We start from the raw sequence: 21,258 nt of genomic DNA on the forward strand, positions 1-21,258 counted from the left end.
GAGAGAGAGAGAGAGAGAGAGAGAGAGAGAGAGAGAGAGAGAGAGAGAGAGAGAGAGAGAGAGAGAGAGAGAGAGAGAGAGAGAGAGAGAGAGAGAGCGAGAGAGAGAGAGAGAGAGAGAGAGAGAGAGAGGGGGGAGAGAGAGAGAGAGAGAGAGAGAGAGAGAGAGAGAGTACGAGGAAGAAACATCACTGACTGAACACAATGATCGTTGACACTTGACATCCATGCTTTTGGTCTTGAACAAAACAAGTTATATCACAAAATCTCGTTTTCATCTACATGTTTGTTTGTTAGTTTTATCACCACCTTTGTACCGACAGTATTAAACGATTATTATATAGGAAGGGATCGTCCAGTCGTTGCCACGTTAAAAAGACCTTCCTTCATTGTACATGAAGTTTCTTAATTATTTTCACATTCTTGGTGTGGTATAGTGTGGATGGCCTTCCTCCTCGTTCGTCCTGGTGTGGTATAGTGTGGATGGTCTTCCTCCTCCTTCGTCTTGGTGTGGTATAGTGTGAATGGTCTTCCTCCTCGTTCGTCTTGGTGTGGTATAGTGTGGATGGTCTTCCTCCTCCTTCGTCTTGGTGTGGTATAGTGTGGATGGTCTTCCTCCTCCTTCGTCTTGGTGTGGTATAGTGTGGATGGTCTTCCTCCTCGTTCGTCTTGGTGTGGTATAGTGTAGATGGTCTTCCTCCTCGTTCGTCTTGGTGTGGTATAGACTCACAAAGTCTCAGTTCATAAATAATAAGAAGCACAGGACTCTCAGGCTGAGGCCAAGCCAAACAGGACTCCCAGGCTGAGGCCAAGCCTAACAGGACTCCCAGGCTGAGGCCAAGCCAGACAGGACTCCCAGGCTGAGGCCAAGCCAGACAGGACTCTCAGGCTGAGGCCAAGCCAGACAGGACTCCCAGGCTGAGGCCAAGCCAGACAGGACTCCCAGGCTGAGGCCAAGCCAGACAGGACTCCCAGAATGAGGCCAAGCCAGACAGGACTCCCAGGCTGAGGCCAAGCCAGACAGGACTCCCAGGCTGAGGCCAAGCCAGACAGGACTCTCCGGCTGAGGCCAAGCCAGACAGGACTCCCAGGCTGAGGCCAAGCCAGACAGGACTCCCAGGCTGAGGCCAAGCCAGACAGGACTCCCAGGCTGAGGCCAAGCCAGACAGGACTCCCAGGCTGAGGCCAAGCCAGACAGGACTCCCAGGCTGAGGCCAAGCCAGACAGGACTCCCAGGCTGAGGCCAATCCAGACAAGTTAGAACAACAAGGGCCCCTCTGTCTCTATATACCACGGAGAGAGAGAGAGAGAAAGAGAAAGAGAGAGAGAGAGAGGGGGGAGAGAGAGAGAGAGAGACAGAGAGAGACAGAGAGAGACAGAGAGAGAGAGAGAGAGAGAGAGAGAGAGAGAGAGACAGAGAGAGACAGAGAGAGAGAGAGAGAGAGAGAGAGAGAGAGAGAGAGAGAGAGAGAGAGAGAGAGAGAGAGAGAGAGAGAGAGAGAGAGAGAGACAGAGAGAGAGAGAGAGAGAGAGAGAGAGAGAGAGAGAGAGAGAGAGAATGAAAGCGTTATACAGAAAAAGAGAGAGAATCAGAAAGAACGAGAGAGGATGGAGAGTTTGTTGTCGCCCTCAGTCGGGGGGGTTTGGTGCGACTTGTAGTATAGCTGAGCTCTGTGACCCGGTCAGTCCAGGCAACTCCAGGCTTCAGCGTTAGTCGTTAGTGTCAGACTCCCGGCCAGGAGGGAGGGCGGCATAGACAGACAGATAGACGGGGCCATAAAACACTTTGACTGCTTCAGAAAGCCGCAGCCAATTCACAGTAACCACAGCAAGCAGCTGCAACGCCGTGAATTATTCACTCTTCTCCACTCCTCTACATCAGAACAACAACAAAATAAAACAGTTCATTATTAAGACGAATTGTGGCCGCATGTCAACACGGTGTCAACCCGGTGTCAAAACGGTGTCAACCCAGTGTCAACACAGTGTCACTATCTGCTCAGTTTCTCTTTTCTTTAAGCTTATTTTCTTCTCTCTAGTGGTAGGTTGGGGAGGACATGCCAGGAGAGAGGAAGAGGAGGACACGCCAGGAGAGAGGAAGAGGAGGACACGCCAGGAGAGAGGAAGAGGAGGACACGCCAGGAGAGAGGAAGAGGAAGACATGACAGGAGGGAGGAAGAGGAGGACACACGGAAGGCAAGCAGGCGTCACAGGGGGCCTATTCTGGGCTGGAGGGGGTCACTAGGTGTAGGGACTTAAGTGGCGTTGGTGAAAGTTGAAAGGTTGCAGTGTGAAGTGGAAAAGTAGGGCCTGGTAGAGTGGTTAAGATATGTGGAGGGCTTGGGTCAGGTAGGTATAGAAGCATTTTGAGGCCGGTAGGGCCCAGGTGGTAGCTGTGTAAGATAGGTAGGTGGTAGGTTGTAGCTGTGTAGAGTAGGTAGGTGGAGGTGGTAGCTGTGTAGAGTAGGTAGGTGGAGGTTGTAGCTGTGTAGAGTAGGTAGGTGGTAGGTTGTAGCTGTGTAGAGTAGGTAGGTGGTAGGTTGTAGCTGTGTAGAGTAGGTAGGTGGAGGTGGTAGCTGTGTAGAGCAGGTAGGTGGAGGTGGTAGCTGTGTAGAGTAGGTAGGTGGAGGTGGTAGCTGTGTAGAGTAGGTAGGTGGAGGTGGTAGCTGTGTAGAGTAGGTAGGTGGAGGTGGTAGCTGTGTAGAGTAGGTAGGTGGAGGTGGTAGCTGTGTAGAGTAGGTAGGTGGAGGTGGTAGCTGTGTAGAGCAGGTAGGTGGAGGTGGTAGCTGTGTAGAGTAGGTAGGTGGAGGTGGTAGCTGTGTAGAGCAGGTAGGTGGAGGTGGTAGCTGTGTAGAGCAGGTAGGTGGAGGTGGTAGCTGTGTAGAGTAGGTAGGTGGTAGCTGTGTAGAGTAGGTAGGTGGAGGTGGTAGCTGTGTAGAGTAGGTAGGTGGAGGTGGTAGCTGTGTAGAGTAGGTAGGTGGAGGTGGTAGCTGTGTAGAGCAGGTAGGTGGAGGTGGTAGCTGTGTAGAGTAGGTAGGTGGAGGTGGTAGCTGTGTAGAGTGGGTAGGTGGAGGTGGTAGCTGTGTAGAGTGGGTAGGTGGAGGTGGTAGCTGTGTAGAGCAGGTAGGTGGCAGCTGTGTAGGGTAGGTAGGTGGTAGCTGTGTAGAGTAGGTAGGTGGTAGTTGTGTAGGGACCGGTAGGGGCCAGTAGTTGTAGGGGCTGGTAGGGGCCAGTAGGTTGATGTAGAGACCGGTAGGGGCCAGTAGGTGTAGGGGCCGGAAGGGGCCAGTAGGTTGATGTAGAGACCGGTAGGGGCCAGCAGGTTGATGTAGGGGCCGGTAGGGGCCAGCAGGTTAATGTAGGGGCCGGTAGGGGCCAGCAGGTTAATGTAGGGGTCGGTAGGTTGATGTAGGGGCCAGTAGATTGATGTAGAGACCGGTAGGGACCAGCAGGTTGATGTAGAGACCAGTAGGGGCCAGCAGGTTTATGTAGAGACCGGTAGGGGCCAGCAGGTTGATATAAGGACCGGTAGGGGCCAGCAGGTTGATATAAGGACCGGTAGGGGCCAGCAGGTTGATGTAGGGACCAGTAGGTTGATGTAGAGACCGGTAGGGGCCAGCAGGTTGATGTGGAGACCGGTAGGGGCCAGTAGGTTGATGTAGGGGCCAGTAGATTGATGTAGGGACTGGTAGGGGCCAGCAGGTTGATGTAGAGACCGGTCGGGCCAACAGGTTGATGTATAGACCGGTAGGGGCCAGTAGGTTGATGTAGGGGCCGGTAAGTTGATGTAGGGGCCAGTAGATTGAAGTAGGGACTGGTAGGGGCCAGCAGGTTGATGTAGAGACCGGTAGGGGCCAGCAGGTTGATGTATAGACCGGTAAGGGCCAGTATGTTCATGTAGAGACTGGTAGGGGCCAGCAGGTTTATGTAGGGACTGGTAGGGGCCAGCAGGTTGATGTAGAGACCGTTAGGGGCCAGTAGGTTGATGTAGGGGCCAGTAGGTGATGTAGAGAACGGTAGGGACCAGTAGGTTGATGTAGGGGCCAGTGGGTTGATGTAGGGGCCAGCAGGTTGATGTAGAGACCGGTAGGGGCCAGCAGGTTGATGTAGAGACCATTAGGTTGATGTAGAGACCGGTAGGGGCCAGCAGGTTGATGTAGGTACCGGTAGGGGCCAGCAAGTTGATGTAGAGACTGGTAGGGGCCAGTAGGTTGATGTAGGGGCCAGTAGGTTGATGTAGGGGCCAGTAGGTTGATGTAGAGACCGGTAGAGGCCAGCAGGTTGATGTTGGGGCCAGTAGGTTGATGTAGGGGCCGTTAGGGGCCAGCAGGTTGATGTAGGGGCCAGCAGGTTGATGTAGAGACCGGTAGGGGCCAGTATTTGTAGGGGCCGGTAGGGGCCAGTTTCGGGGCTGGGCGGTGTAGTGCCAGGTGATAGCTACAAGTACTCTAGGTCCAGAGCATGGTGGAGGGCCATGAGGTCAGAGTGGCTGGAGATTCTCCAGAACGGCATGTTGTGCTGCGGAGGGGAAACAGGACTGTTACAAGAGGTATCTCAAACATTTTAGCTGTTCAGGAAATCGTAAAAAACGTCCATATTTTACTATTAAGGAACATTCAATCACAAGAAGCATATTTGAATAAATGTTCTTGGTGCGAGAGACATGACATGTTACAGAAAAGCAGGGGAGGGGAAAGGAACAAGACTTTAACAATAGTTGACCAAGATCCACTCTCCTGGCAATAACACCGCCGTGATGGTACAATATATATAGTTGGTACTACTAGTACTATAACTAATGATGGTACTACTAGTACTATAACTAACGATGGTACTATATCTAATGATGGTACTATATCTAATGATGGTACTATATCTAATGATGGTACTATATCTAATGATGGTACTATAACTAATGATGGTACTATATCTAATGATGGTACTATATCTAATGATGGTACTACTGGTACTATATCTAATGATGGTACTACTGGTACTATAACTAATGATGGTGCTACTGGTACTATAACTAATGATGGTACTACTGGTACTACAACTAATGATGGTGCTACTGGTACTATAACTAATGATGGTACTATATCTAATGATGGTACTACTGGTACTATATCTAATGATGGTAATATAACTAATGATGGTACTACTGGTACTATATCTAATGATGGTACTACTGGTACTATATCTAATGATGGTACTATATCTAATGATGGTACTATATCTAATGATGGTACTACTGGTACTATATCTAATGATGGTACTACTGGTACTATAACTAATGTTGGTACTATATCTAATGATGGTAATATAACTAATGATGGTACTACTGGTACTATATCTAATGATGGTACTACTGGTACTATATCTAATGATGGTACTACTGGTACTACAACTAATGATGGTGCTACTGGTACTATAACTAATGTTGGTACTATAACTAATGATGGTACTATATCTAATTATGGTACTACTGGTACTATATCTAATGATGGTACTATATCTAATGATGGTACTATATCTAATGATGGTACTACTGGTACTATATCTAATGATGGTACTATATCTAATGATGGTACTACTGGTACTATATCTAATGATGGTACTATATCTAATGATGGTACTACTGGTACTATATCTAATGATGGTACTACTGGTACTACAACTAATGATGGTGCTACTGGTACCATAACTAATGATGGTACTATATCTAATGATGGTACTACTGGTACTACAACTAATGATGGTGCTACTGGTACTATAACTAATGATGGTACTATATCTAATGATGGTACTACTGGTACTATATCTAATGATGGTACTATATCTAATAATGGTACTACTGGTACTATATCTAATGTTGGTACTATATCTAATGATGGTACTATATCTAATGATGGTACTATATCTAATGATGGTACTATAACTAATGATGGTACTATATCTAATGATGGTACTATATCTAATGATGGTACTATAACTAATGATGGTACTACTGGTACTATATCTAATGTTGGTACTATATCTAATGATGGTACTATATCTAATGATGGTACTACTGGTACTATAACTAATGTTGGTACTATATCTAATGATGGTACTATATCTAATTATGGTACTACTGGTACTATATCTAATGATGGTACTATATCTAATGATGGTACTACTGGTACTATATCTAATGATGGTACTATATCTAATGATGGTACTACTGGTACTATATCTAATGATGGTACTATATCTAATGATGGTACTACTGGTACTATATCTAATGATGGTACTATATCTAATGATGGTACTACTGGTACTATATCTAATGATGGTACTACTGGTACTACAACTAATGATGGTGCTACTGGTACCATAACTAATGATGGTACTATATCTAATGATGGTACTACTGGTACTACAACTAATGATGGTGCTACTGGTACTATAACTAATGATGGTACTATATCTAATGATGGTACTACTGGTACTATATCTAATGATGGTACTATATCTAATAATGGTACTACTGGTACTATATCTAATGTTGGTACTATATCTAATGATGGTACTATATCTAATGATGGTACTATATCTAATGATGGTACTATAACTAATGATGGTACTATATCTAATGATGGTACTATATCTAATGATGGTACTATAACTAATGATGGTACTACTGGTACTATATCTAATGTTGGTACTATATCTAATGATGGTACTATATCTAATGATGGTACTACTGGTACTATATCTAATGATGGTACTATATTCCTCTGATGGTACTACTGGTACTATATCTAATGATGGTACTATATCTAATGATGGTACTATATCTAATGATGGTACTACTGGTACTATATCTAATGATGGTACTATATCTAATGATGGTACTATATCTAATGATGGTACTATATTTAATGATGGTACTATATCTAATGATGGTACTACTGGTACTATATCTAATGATGGTACTATATCTAATGATGGTACTATAACTAATGATGGTACTATATCTAATGATGGTACTATATCTAATGATGGTACTATAACTAATGATGGTACTACTGGTACTATATCTAATGTTGGTACTATATCTAATGATGGTACTATATCTAATGATGGTACTACTGGTACTATATCTAATGATGGTACTATATTCCTCTGATGGTACTACTGGTACTATATCTAATGATGGTACTATATCTAATGATGGTACTATATCTAATGATGGTACTATATCTAATGATGGTACTATATCTAATGATGGTACTACTGGTACTATATCTAATGATGGTACTATATCTAATGATGGTACTATATCTAATGATGGTACTATATCTAATGATGGTACTACTGGTACTATATCTAATGATGGTACTACTGGCACTATATCTAATGATGGTACTACTGGTACTATATCTAATGATGGTACTATATCTAATGATGGTACTACTGGTACTATATCTAATGTTGGTACTATATCAAATGATGGTACTATATCTAATGATGGTACTATATCTAATGATGGTACTATAACTAATGATGGTACTATATCTAATGATGGTACTATATCTAATGATGGTACTATAACTAATGATGGTACTACTGGTACTATATCTAATGTTGGTACTATATCTAATGATGGTACTATATCTAATGATGGTACTACTGGTACTATATCTAATGATGGTACTACTGGTACTATATCTAATGATGGTACTATATCTAATGATGGTACTATATCTAATGATGGTACTATATCTAATGATGGTACTATAATTAATGATGGTACTCTATCTAATGATGGTACTACTGGTACTATAACTAATGATGGTACTATATCTAATGATGGTACTCTATCTAATGATGGTACTCTATCTAATGATGGTACTACTGGTACTATAACTAATGATGGTACTATATCTAATGATGGTACTATATCTAATGATGGTACTACTGGTACTCTATCTAATGATGGTACTACTGGTACTATATCTAATGATGGTACTACTGGTACTATATCTAATGATGGTACTATATCTAATGATGGTACTATATCTAATGATGGTACTACTGGTACTATATCTAATGATGGTACTATATCTAATGATGGTACTATATCTAATGATGGTACTATAACTAATGATGGTACTATAACTAATGATGGTACTATATCTAATGATGGTACTACTGGTACTATATCTAATGATAGTACTACTGGCACTATATCTAATGATGGTACTATATCTAATGATGGCACTATATCTAATGATGGTACTATATCTAATGATGGTACTATATCTAATGATGGTACTATATCTAATGATGGTACTACTGGTACTATATCTAATGATGGTACTACTGGCACTATATCTAATGATGGTACTATATCTAATGATGGCACTATATCTAATGATGGTACTATATCTAATGATGGTACTATATCTAATGATGGTACTATATCTAATGATGGTACTACTGGTACTATATCTAATGATGGTACTATATCTAATGATGGTACTATATCTAATGATGGTACTATAACTAATGATGGTACTATATCTAATGATGGTACTATAACTAATGATGGTATTATAACTAATGATGGTACTATATCTAATGATGGTACTATATCTAATGATTGTACTATAACTAATGATGGTACTATATCTAATGATGGTACTATATCTAATGATGGTACTATATCTAATGATGGTACTATAACTAATGATGGTACTATATCTAATGATGGTACTATAACTAATGGTGGTACTATAACTAATGATGGTACTATATCTAATGATGGTACTATATCTAATGATGGTACTATATCTAATGATGGTACTATATCTAATGATGGTACTACTGGTACTATATCTAATGATGGTACTACTGGTACTATATCTAATGATGGTACTATATCTAATGATGGCACTATATCTAATGATGGTACTATATCTAATGATGGTACTATATCTAATGATGGTACTATAACTAATGATGGTACTATATCTAATGATGGTACTATAACTAATGATGGTACTATATCTAATGATGGTACTATAACTAATGATGGTACTATATCTAATGATGGTACTATATCTAATGATGGTACTATATCTAATGATGGTACTATATCTAATGATGGTACTATAACTAATGATGGTACTATATCTAATGATGGTACTACTGGTACTATATCTAATGATGGTACTATATCTAATGATGGTACTATAACTAATGATGGTACTCTGCTTCACACTAACAAAACAGAATTAAATGGCAGTTAATGTTCTTTGAACTAAATAAAATATAAATAAAAACACCTAATGCTGAATTTGACTGCTATACAGCCCAGCTAATCAGACTGCTCTATATAGATGCTATACAGCCCAGCTAATCAGACTGTTCTATATAGATGCTATACAGCCCAGCTAATCAGACTGCTCTATATAGATGCTATACAGCCCAGCTAATCAGACTGCTCTATATAGATGCTATACAGCCCAGCTAATCAGACTGCTCTATATAGATGCTATACAGCCCAGCTAATCAGACTGCTCTATATAGATGCTATACAGCCCAGCTAATCAGACTGCTCTATATAGATGCTATACAGCCCAGCTAATCAGACTGCTCTATATAGATGCTATACAGCCCAGCTAATCAGACTGCTCTATATAGATGCTATACAGCCCAGCTAATCAGACTGCTCTATATAGATGCTATACAGCCCAGCTAATCAGACTGCTCTATATAGATGCTATACAGCCCAGCTAAGCAGACTGCTCTATATAGAGAGACCCAGCTATAGAGACTGCTCTATATAGAGAGACAGCCGAGCTAATCAGACATTGTTCCCATGCAAGAAGCAGAGAGGGAGAAACATGAGTCGGAGAGAATGAAAGGGTCTTGTCAGGTAGAGTCCTGGACCTCCCTCCCTCCCCCCTGTGGTCCATTACCTCTGTCTTATCAAAGCTTTCTCTCAAAGTTCTCTCTCTCCCAGGCGTATGTTCCACTTAGAAGCCCCCTCCCTCTCCCCCTCCCTCCCCCTCTCAGAGTTCCCTCCCTCCCTCTCTCTCCCCCTCTCAGAGTTCCCTCCCTCCCTCCCTCTCTCTCCCCCTCTCAGAGTTCCCTCCCTCCCTCAGAGTTCCATCCCTCCCTCCCCCTCTCAGAGTTCTCTCCCTCCCTCCCTCCCCCTCTCAGAGTTCTCTCCCTCCCTCCCCCTCTCAGAGTTCCCTCCCTCCCCCTCTCAGAGTTCTCTCTCTCCCTCCCCCTCTCAGAGTTCCCTCCCTCCCTCTAAGAGTTCTCCCTCCCTCCCCCTCCCTCCCTCCCTCCCCCTCTCAGAGTCCCTCTCTCTCTCCCTCCCCCCCTCTCAGAGTTCCCTCCCTCCCTCCCTCTAAGAGTTCTCTCCCTCCCTCCCCCTCTCAGAGTTCCCTCCCTCAGAGTTCCCCCCTCTCAGAGTTCTCTCTCTCCCTCCCCCTCTCAGAGTTCCCTCCCTCCCTCTAAGAGTTCTCTCCCTCCCTCCCCCTCTCAGAGTTCCCTCCCTCCCCCTCTCAGAGTTCTCTCTCTCCCTCCCCCTCTCAGAGTTCCCTCCCTCCCTCTAAGAGTTCTCTCCCTCCCTCCCCCTCTCAGAGTTCTCTCTCTCCCTCCCCCTCTCAGTTCCCTCCCTCCCTCCCCCTCTCAGAGTTCTCTCTCTCCCAGGCGTATGTTCCACTTAGAAGGCTTCCAGTGACCCTTAAAAAGCTCTTTGCTTTTTTGTTTTGTAAATTGTCTTTGCTTTTAAGTTTAAAGGCTGGAGATGGTATCTTCCTCTCTGTCTCTCTCAATTTTCAATTCAATTGAAGGGCTTTATTGGCATGGGAAACATACAGTATGTTAACATTGCCAAATCAAATGACGTAGATAGATAATAAATAAACAAAAGTCAAACGAACAATAAAAATGTACAGTAATGTACATTACACCCACAAAAGTTCCAAAAGAATAAAGAAATTTCAAATGTCATATGATGTGCAAATAGTTAAAGTACAAAGTGGAAGTAAATATACATAAATATGGGTTGCATTTACATTTAAAATTGTGTGTGTTCTTCACTGGTTGCCCTTTTCTCATGGCAACAGATCACAAGTCTTGCTGCTGTGATGGAACACTGTGGAATTTCACCCAGTAGATATGGGACTTAATCAAAATTGGGATTTGTTTTAAATTTTTTTGTGGATCTGTGTAATCTGAGGGAAATATGTCTCTCTAATATGGTCATACATTGGGCAGGAGGTTAGGAAGTGCAGCTCAGTTTCCACCTCATTTTGATGGCAGTGTGCACATAGCCTGTCTTCTCCTGAGAGCCTGGTCTGCCTATGGCCTTTCTCAATAGAAAGGCTATGCTCACTGAGTCTGTACATAGTTAAAGCTTTCCTTAAGTTTGGGTCAGATACAGTGGTCAGTGTGTACTCTCTGCCAAATAGCGTTCTAGTTTGCTCAGTTATTTTGTTAATTCTTTCCAACGTATAAAATAATTATCTTTTTGTTTTCTCATGATTTGGTTGGGTCTAATTGTGCTGCTGTCCTGGGGCTCTGTGGGGTGTGTTTGTGAACAGAGCCCCAGGACCAGCTTGCTTAGGGGACTCTTCTCTAGGTTAATCCCTCTGTAGGTGATGGCTTTGTTATGGAAGGTTTGGGAATCACTTCCATTCAGGTGGTTGTAGAATTGAACGTCTCTTTCTCTGATTTTGATAATTAGTGGGCATCGGCCTAATTCTGCTCTGCATGCGTTATTTGGTGTTTTACGTTGTACACAGAGGACATTTTTGCAGAATTCTGCATGCAGAGTCTTAATATGGAGTTTGTCCCATTTTGTGAATTCTTGCTTGGTAAGCGGATCCCAGACCTCACAACCATAAAGGGCAATGGGTTCTATAACTGATTCAAGTATTTTTAGCCAGATCCTAATTGGTATGTTGAATTTTATGTTCCTTTGATGGCATAGAAGGCCCTTCTTTACCTTGCAGTAGTTTATGTGTCGGGGGGCAAGGATCAGTCTGTTAAATCTGCAGTCTTTCTCCTATCTTGTCCAGTGTCCTGGGTGAATTTAAGTTTGCTCTCTCTAATTCGCTCTCTCTCTTTCTTTCTCTCTCTCTTTCTCTCGGAGGATCTAAGCCCTAGGACCATGCCTCGGGACTACCTGGCCTGAGGACTGCTGGCTGTCTCCAGTCCACCTGGTCGTGCTGCTGCTCCAGTTTCAACTGTTCTGCCTGCGGCTATGGAACCCTGACCTGTTCACCGGACGTGCTACCTGTCCCAGACCTGCTGTTTTCAACTCTCTAGAGACAGCAGGAGCGGTAGAGATACTCTGAATGATCGGCTATGAAAAGCCAAATGACATTTACTCCTGAGGTGCTGACCTGTTGCACCCTCTATAACCACTCTGATTACTTTATCTGACCTTGCTGGTCATCTATTAACATTTGAACATTTTGACCATGTTCTGTTATAATCTCCACCTGGCACAGCCAGAAGAGGACTGGCCACCCCTCATAGCCTGGTTCCTCTCTAGGCTTCTTCCTAGGTTTTGGCCTTTCTAGGGAGTTTTTCCTAGCCACCCGACTTCTACACCTGCATTGCTTGCTGTTTGGGGTTTTAGGCTGGGTTTCTGTACAGCACTTTGAGATATCAGCTGATGTATGAAGGGCTATATAAAAAAGATTGATTGATTGATTCTTGCCTTGTCTCTCAGATCGTTAACATATTTGTGGATGTTACCTGTAGTGCTGATGTTCAGGCCGAGGTATGTATAGTTTTCTGTGTGCTCTAGGGCAATGGTGTCTAGATGGAATTTGTATTTGTGGTCCTGGCAACTGGACCTTTTTTGGAAAACCATTATTTTGGTCTTACTGAGATTTACTGTCAGGGCCCAGGTCTGGCAGAATCTGTGCAAAAGATCTAGGTGTTGCTGTAGGCCCTCCTTGGTTGGGGACAGAAGCACCAGATCATCAGCAAACAGTAGACATTTGACTTCAGATTCTAGTAGGGTGAGGCCGGGTGCTGCGGACTGTTCTAGTGGCCCTCACCAATTCATTGATATATATGTTGAAGAGGGTGGGGCTTAAGCTGCATCCGTGTCTCACCCCACGGCCCCATGGAAAGAAATGTGTGTGACTTTTTTTTGCCAATTTTAACCGCACTCTTGTTGTTTGTGTACATGGGTTTGAAGGAAGCACAGTGATGCCGGAACATTGGTGATTTACCCAATAAATGACCTGGAGTTTATATTTGGAGTGTGGGACTCTTTTCATCTTTAGGGCTTATAGTATTATATATATTTTTTACCCCCAACACCACTTTCCATCAATTTGTAGATCCTTATGCCAAATTGAGACAAAAAGCATTTTTTGAAATCAACAAAGCATGAGAATACTTTTGCTTTGTTTTGTTTTGTTTGTTTGTCAATTAGGGTGTGCAGGGTGAGTACGTGGTCTGTCGTATTGTAATTTGGTAAAATGTCCATTTGACATTTGGTCAGTACATTGTTTTCATTGAGGAAATGTACGAGTCTGCTGTTAATGATAATGCAGAGGATTTTCCCAAGGATTCTGTTGACGCATATCCCATGGTGGTTATTGGGGTCAAATTTGTCTCCACTTTTGTGGATTGGGGTGGTTAGTCATTGGTTACAAATATTGGGGAAAATGCCAGACTTATATATTTCTTATATATTTGGTCTATATTTTATAATTTCATCGACACCACAAGAGAGAGAGAGAGAGGTAGAGGTAGAGAGAGCGAGAGAGAAGGAGAGAGAGAGAGTGAGAGAGAGGTAGAGAGAGAGACAGACAGAGAGAGAGAGACAGAGAGAGGGAGTCTAACAACCTGAGTATTGTGATCTAGCTGCGTTGTGAAGTGCATCAAAAGCTTTTCACCCAGCAGCCTTTCTTGTTCTCTCTAACAGGGTTGTCATTGCAGTAAATATCCTAATCTCATCAACAAAGATTTAAGCTGTGTGAATGCACATTCTATTTCTGCTCTGCTGTAAACCTGAAAGGATCTGTTACGTTACGCTGCTTAGGGCCATGGGTAAGAATGTTTTTCTCACCTGTACACGCTCTCTATTTCTCTCCTTCTACTTTCTCTCTCCATCTATCTCTTTTCCCCTGCTCTCTCTCTCTCTCGCTCTCTGTTTCTCACTGACCCATTCACGGCCACCCTAAGACCCATTCACAGACACCCTAAGACCCATTCACGGCCACCCTAAGACCCATTCACAGACACCCTAAGACCCATTCACGGCCACCCTAAGACCCGTTCACGGCCACCCTAAGACCCATTCACAGACACCCTAAGACCCATTCACGGCCACCCTAAGACCCATTCACGGACACCCTAAGACCCAATGAAGGATTCAAACTCATGGAATTTCAATTCAATTCATGAAATGATGAGTTAAAATGTGGTTGACCCTAATACCGATGTATCTCCATCTACTATATATATTTTATATATATATATATATATATATATTTTTTTTTTTATACATTTTTATATTTTTATTAATTATATTTAATTATATTTAACTCTTTCTATTTCTACACATTCCCTCTCTTACCTTTTTTGAGCCTTGCTCCTCTTCCACTCCGTCACCCACGACAACGTAAACAACTTTCCTCCCGAATCTCTGAATTACCCTCTCAAAACAGCTCTCCTTCCCTGCGAACAGATAGACAGGGTAGAGAGACAGACAGACAGGTTAGAGAGACAGACAGACAGACAGATAGACAGGTTAGAGAGATAGACAGACAGGTTAGAGAGACAGACAGACAGGTTAGACAGACAGACAGACAGACAGACAGACAGACAGACAGACAGACAGACAGACAGACAGACAGACAGACAGACAGACAGACAGACAGACAGACAGACAGACAGACAGACAGACAGACAGACAGACAGACAGACAGACAGACAGACAGACAGACAGACAGACAGACAGACAGAATGATGAGTTACACACTACCCTATAGGGCCCTATACACACTACTCTATAGGGCGCTATACACACTACCCTATAGGGCCCTATACACACTACCCTATAGGGCCCTATACACACTACCCTATAGGGCCCTATACACCCTACCCTATAGGGCCCTATACACCCTACCCTATAGGGCGCTATACACACTACCCTATAGGGCCCTATACACCCTACCCTATAGGGCCCTATACACCCTACCCTATAGGGCCCTATACACACTACCCTATAGGGCGCTATACACCCTACCCTATAGGGCCCTATACACCCTACCCTATAGGGCCCTATACACACTACCATATAGGGCCCTATACACACTACCCTATAGGGCCCTATACACACTACCCTATAGGGCCCTATACACACTACCCTATAGGGCCCTATACACCCTACCCTATAGGGCCCTATACACACTACCCTATAGGGCCCTATACACACTACCCTATAGGGCCCTATACACACTACCCTATAGGGCCCTATACACACTACCCTATAGGGCCCTATACACCCTACCCTATAGGGCCCTATATACCCTACCCTATAGGGCCCTATACACCCTACCCTATAGGGCCCTATACACCCTACCCTATAGGGCCCTATACACACTACCCTATAGGGCCCTATACACACTACCCTATAGGGCCCTATACACACTGTGTTTGAGCGTAAACTGCCTTCAGGCTCCCTTTTAAAACATGATCCTTCACCATAGTATGACTCAGTGTAAACAGTAGAGTCCCAGCCAGGACATTTGATACGATCAGCTCAGCAGATAAAGACAACGTGAGACGCATTAAAGTGTTTCGTTCTCCTCCCCAGAAACTAAATCAGCATCACATGCTTCAGTGTGTGGAAACAGCTTCACGTTACGGTCATCTCTGCATACTCTACTCTACAGACACAACCGTTTGCTGGCTGACTGACTGACTGACTGACTGGCTGACTGACTGACTGACTGACTGGCTGACTGGCTGACTGGCTGACTGACTGACTGACTGACTGACTGGCTGACTGGCTGACTGGTTGGTTGACTGGCTGACTGGCTGACTGGTTGGTTGACTGGCTAGCTCACTGACTGACTGACTGGCTGACTGGTTGGCTGACTGGATGACTGGCTGCCTGACTGACTGGCTGCCTGACTGACTGACTGGTTGGTTGACTGGCTGACTGGCTGACTTGTTGGTTGACTGGCTGACTGGCTGACTGGCTGACTGGTTGGTTGACTGGCTGACTGGCTGACTGGCTGAATGGTTGGTTGACTGGCTGACTGGCTGACTGGCTGACTGGTTGGTTGACTGGCTGACTGGCTGACTGGTTGGTTGGCTGACTGACTGACTGACTGACTGACTGTCTGACTGGCTGACTGACTGACTGACTGACTGACTGACTGACTGACTGGCTGACTGACTGACTGACTGGCTGACTGGCTGACTGGTTGGTTGACTGGCTGACTTACTGACTGGCTGACTGGCTGACTGGTTGGTTAACTGGCTGACTGGTTGGTTGACTGGCTGACTGGCTGACTGGTTGGTTGGCTGACTGACTGACTGACTGACTGGCTGGCTGGCTGGTTGGTTGACTGGCTGACTGGCTGGCTGACTGACTGACTGATTGGCTGACTGGCTGGCTGACTGGCTGACTGGCTGGCTGGCTGACTGGTTGGTTGGCTGACTGACTGACTGGCTGGCTGACTGACTGGTTGACTGGTTGGTTGGCTGACAGACTGGCTGACTGGTTGGTTGGCTGACTGGTTAGTTGGCTGACTGGTTGGTTGGCTGACTGGTTAGCTGACTGACTGGTTGGCTGACTGGTTGGTTGGCTGGCTGGTTGGCTGACTGGTTGGTTGGCTGGTTAGCTGAGGGAGGTAGGAGGCAGGAAGGAGGGAGGAAGGAGGGAGGAAGGAGGCAGGAAGGAGGGAGGAAGGAGGCAGGAAGGAGGGAGGAAAAGGAGGGAGGAAGGAGGCAGGAAAAGGACGGAGGAAGGAGGGTGGAAGGAGGCAGGAAGGAGGGAGGAAGGAGGCAGGAAGGAGGGAGGAAAAGGAGGGAGGAAGGAGGCAGGAAAAGGACGGAGGAAGGAGGGAGGAAGGAGGGAGGAAAAGGTGGGAGGAAGGAGGGAGGAAAAGGAGGGAGGAAAAGGAGGGAGGAAGGAGGGAGGAAAAGGTGGGAGGATGGAGGGAGGAAAAGGAGGGAGGAAAAGGAGGGAGGAAGGAGGGAGGAAAAGGTGGGAGGATGGAGGCAGGAAGGAGGGAGGATGGAGGGAGGAAAAGGAGGGAGGAAAAGGAGGGAGGAAGGAGGGAGGAAGGAGGGAGGAAAAGGTGGGAGGAAGGAGGGAGGAAAAGGAGGGAGGAAGGAGGCAGGAAAAGGAGGGAGGAAGGAGGGAGGAAGGAGGGAGGAAAAGGAGGGAGGAAGGAGGGAGGAAGGAGGGAGGAAAAGGAGGGAGGAAGGAGGGAGGAAGGAGGGAGGAAAAGGTGGGAGGATGGAGGGAGGAAAAGGAGGGAGGAAAAGGAGGGAGGAAGGAGGAAGGAAAAGGTGGGAGGATGGAGGGAGGAAAAGGAGGGAGGAAGGAGGGAGGAAGGAGGAAGGAAAAGGTGGGAGGAAGGCGGGAGGAAAAGGTGGGAGGATGGAGGGAGGAAAAGGAGGGAGGATGTAGGGAGGAAGGAGCGAGGAAAAGGTGGGAGGATGGAGGGAGGAAAAGGAGGGAGGAAGGAGGGAGGAAGGAGGGGGAAAAGGTGGGAGGAAGGAGGGAGGAAGGAGGGAGGAAAAGGAGGGAGGAAGGAGGGAGGAAGGAGGGAGGAAAAGGAGGGAGGAAGGAGGGAGGAAGGAGGGAGGAGAAGGAGGGAGGATGAAGGGAGGAAAAGGAGGGAGGAAGGAGGGAGGAAAAGGTGGGAGGATGGAGGGATGAAAAGGAGGAAGGAAGGAGGGAGGAAAAGGTGGGAGGATGGAGGGAGGAAAAGGAGGGAGGAAAAGGAGGGAGGAAGGAGGAAGGAGGAAGGAAGGAGGGAGGAAAAGGTGGGAGGATGGAGGGAGGAAAAGGAGGGAGGAAGGAGGGAGGAGGGAGGGAGGAAAAGGTGGGAGGAAGGCGGGAGGAAAAGGTGGGAGGATGGAGGGAGGAAAAGGAGGGAGGAAGGCGGGAGGAAGGAGGGAGGAAAGGTGGGAGGATGGGGGAAAAGGAGGGAGGAAGGAGGGAGGAAGGAGGAGGAAGGAGGGAGGAAAGGTGGGAGGATGGGGAGGAAAAGGAGGGAGGAAGGAGGGAGGAAAAGGTGGGAGGATGGAGGGAGGAAAAGGAGGGAGGAAAAGGAGGGAGGAAGGAGGGAGGAAGGAGGGAGGAAAAGGTGGGAGGATGGAGGGAGGAAAAGGAGGGAGGAAGGAGGGAGGAAGGAGGGAGGAAAAGGTGGGAGGATGGAGGGAGGAAAAGTAGGGAGGAAGGAGGGAGGAAGGAGGGAGAAAAGGAGGGAGGAAGGAGGGAGGAAGGAGGGAGGAAAAGGAGGGAGGAAGGAGGGAGGAAAGGAGGGAGGAAGGAGGGAGGAGGGAGGGAGGAAGGAGGGAGGTAAAGGTGGGAGGATGGAGGGAGGAAAAGGAGGGAGGAAGGAGGGAGGAAGGAGGGAGGAAGGAAGGAGGGAGGAAGGAGGGAGGAAAACGAGGAGGAAAAGGAGGGAGGAAGGAGGGAGGAAGGAGGGAGGAAAAGGAGGGAAGAAGGAGGGAGGAAGGAGGGAGGAAAAGGGGGGAGGAAGGAGGGAGGAAGGAGGGAGGAAAAGGATGGAGGAAGGAGGGAGGAAGGAGGGAGGAAAAGGAGGGAGGAAGGAGGGAGGAAAACGAGGGAGGAAAAGGAGGGAGGAAGGAGGGAGGAAGGAGGGAGGAAAAGGAGGGAGGAAGGAGGGAGGAAAAGGAGGGAGGAAAAGGAGGGAGGAAGGAGGAAGTGCATTGAATGTGGAATGACATAAATGTGATGAAGTGGTTTCACATGCAGGGCCTGAGAGAGAGAAAGAAAGACAGAGAATATGAAGGAGGGAGAGAGAGAGAAAGAGAGAGAGAGAGATGTTGTTTTGAATCTTCTGTATGTGTAACGTTTACTGTTAATTTGCATTGTTTATTTCACTTTTGTATATTATCTACCTCACTTGCTTTGGCAATGTTAACACATTTCCCATGCCAATAAAGACCCTTGAATTGAATTGAGAGAGATAGAGAGGGAGAGAAAGAGAGAGGATAGAGAGATGGAGTGAGAGAGAGAGAGGATGAGAGAGAAAGAGACAGAGAGAGAGAGAGAGAAAGAGAGAGGATAGAGAGTGAGAGAGAGAAAGAGAGAGAGAGAGAGAGAGAGAGAGAGAGAGAGAGAGAGTGAGAGAGAGAGAGAGATGGGGTGAGAGAATAGAGAGAGAAAGATACAGAGAGAGAGAGAGAGAGAGAGAGAGAGAGGAGAGAGACAGAGAATAAGAGAGAGAGAGAGAGAGAGAGAGGGAGAGAGACAGAGAGAGAGAGAGAGAGAGAGAGAGAGAGAGAGAGAGAGAGAGAGATTGGGTGAGAGAAGAGAGAGAGAGAGAGAGAGAGAGAGAGAGAGAGAGAGAGAGAGAGAGAGAGAGAGAGAGAGAGAGAGAGAGAGAGAGAGTGAGAGAGAGAGACAGAGACAGAGACAGAGACAGACAGAGAGAGACAGAGAGAGACAGAGAGAGACAGAGAGAGAGAGAGAGAGAGAGAGAGAGAGAGAGAGAGACAGAGAGACAGAGAGAGAGAGACAGAGAGCGAGAGAGAGAGAGAGACAGAGAGAGAGAGAGAGAGAGAGAGAGAGAGAGAGAGAGACAGAAAGAGAGACAGAGAGAGAGAGAGAGAGACAGAGAGAGAGAGAGAGACAGAGACAGAGACAGAGAGACAGAGACAGAGAGACAGAGAGACAGAGAGATAGATAGAGATAGATAGAGAGAGAGAACGAGGCCCTGTAACAGGAAAATGATTCTGTTTGATTAAAGTTCTTCTCTCAGAGAAAGACATTAACTCTCTCCAGCGTCCGGCCCCCTCTACAGCACAGACCAATCCCCCGGCCTCCTCAACGTCACGGACCAATCACACGCCACGTTTACACATATATTCATTAGGATGAGCATTCTGATGAGTCCTGTAACCCACTACAGGACCAGACAGACAGACAGACAGACAGACAGACAGACAGACAGACAGACAGACAGACAGACAGACAGACAGACAGACAGACAGACAGACAGACAGACAGACAGACAGACAGACAGACAGACAGACAGACAGACAGACGGACGGACGGACGGACGGACGGACGGACGGACATAGACAGTTAGACAGACAACATGTCAATATAAACAGGGTAATAGAGAGACAAACATACAGGTAGACAATGAAAACAGAGAGGATAACTTTTTTACCTATTTTGGTAGCACTATAAATATTGTCAATAGGAAACACTATCCCCAGTCCGTACAGCAGGACTTTAGCCAGGGCAGGTATGAGCTGGGTGGTGGTCACCAGGATATTCACACAGTTTGACCTGCAACACAGAGGAGGACAAGAAGAGAAGGATGAGAGGAGAGAAGAGATTGAGAAGAGGGATGAGAAGAAGTATGAGAAGAGGGACGAGAAGACTTGTGAGAAGAGGGATGAGAAGAGAGATGAGAAGAGAGATGAGACGAGGGATGAGAAGAGAGATGAGAAGAGGGATCAGAAGATGGATGAGAAGAGAGATGAGAAGAGGGATGAGAAGAGGGATGAGAAGAGGGATGAGAAGAGAGATGAGAAGAGGGATGAGAAGAGGGATGAGAGGGATGAGAAGAGAGATGAGAAGAGAGATGAGAGGGATGAGAAGAGGGATGAGAAGAGAGATGAGAAGAGAGATTAGAAGAGGGATGAGAAGAGGGATGAGAAGAGGGATGAGAAGAAGAGGGATGAGAAGAGGGATGAGAAGAGGGATGAGAAGAGGGATGAGAAGAGGGATGAGAAGAGAGATTAGAAGAGGGATGAAAAGAGGGATGAGAAGAGGGATGAGAAGAGGGATGAGAAGAGGGATGAGAAGAGGGATGAGAAGAGAGATGATGAGAGGGATGAGAAGAGAGATGAGAAGAGGGATGAGAAGAGGGATGAGAAGAGAGATGAGAAGAGAGATGAGAGGGATGAGAAGAGGGATGAGAAGAGGGATGAGAAGAGAGATTAGAAGAGGGATGAGAAGAGGGATGAGAAGAGGGATGAGAAGAGGGATGAGAACAGGGAT

General features: G+C 45.8%; 1 protein-coding gene across 23 annotated transcripts in view; it reads right to left on the minus strand.

Moving 5' to 3' along the window:
• Positions 1–2,887: 2,887 nt before the first annotated feature.
• Positions 2,888–21,258, minus strand: part of LOC123991433 (eyes absent homolog 1) — a 150,429-nt gene continuing 132,058 nt past the window's right edge. For all 23 annotated transcript variants that reach the window (XM_046293044.1, XM_046293038.1, XM_046293032.1 and 20 more), the window contains 3 exons: positions 20,420–20,541; positions 14,608–14,708; positions 2,888–4,517 (listed from right to left, as the gene is read on the minus strand). In XM_046293044.1, coding sequence (XP_046149000.1) covers positions 4,437–4,517; positions 14,608–14,708; positions 20,420–20,541 — 304 coding nt within the window. In that variant the 3' untranslated portion in view covers positions 2,888–4,436. The remainder of the gene's footprint in view (positions 4,518–14,607; positions 14,709–20,419; positions 20,542–21,258) is intronic.

The sequence above is a fragment of the Oncorhynchus gorbuscha genome, linkage group LG12, assembly GCF_021184085.1.
Source record: "Oncorhynchus gorbuscha isolate QuinsamMale2020 ecotype Even-year linkage group LG12, OgorEven_v1.0, whole genome shotgun sequence".
In the NCBI taxonomy this organism is placed as follows: Eukaryota; Metazoa; Chordata; class Actinopteri; order Salmoniformes; family Salmonidae; genus Oncorhynchus; species Oncorhynchus gorbuscha.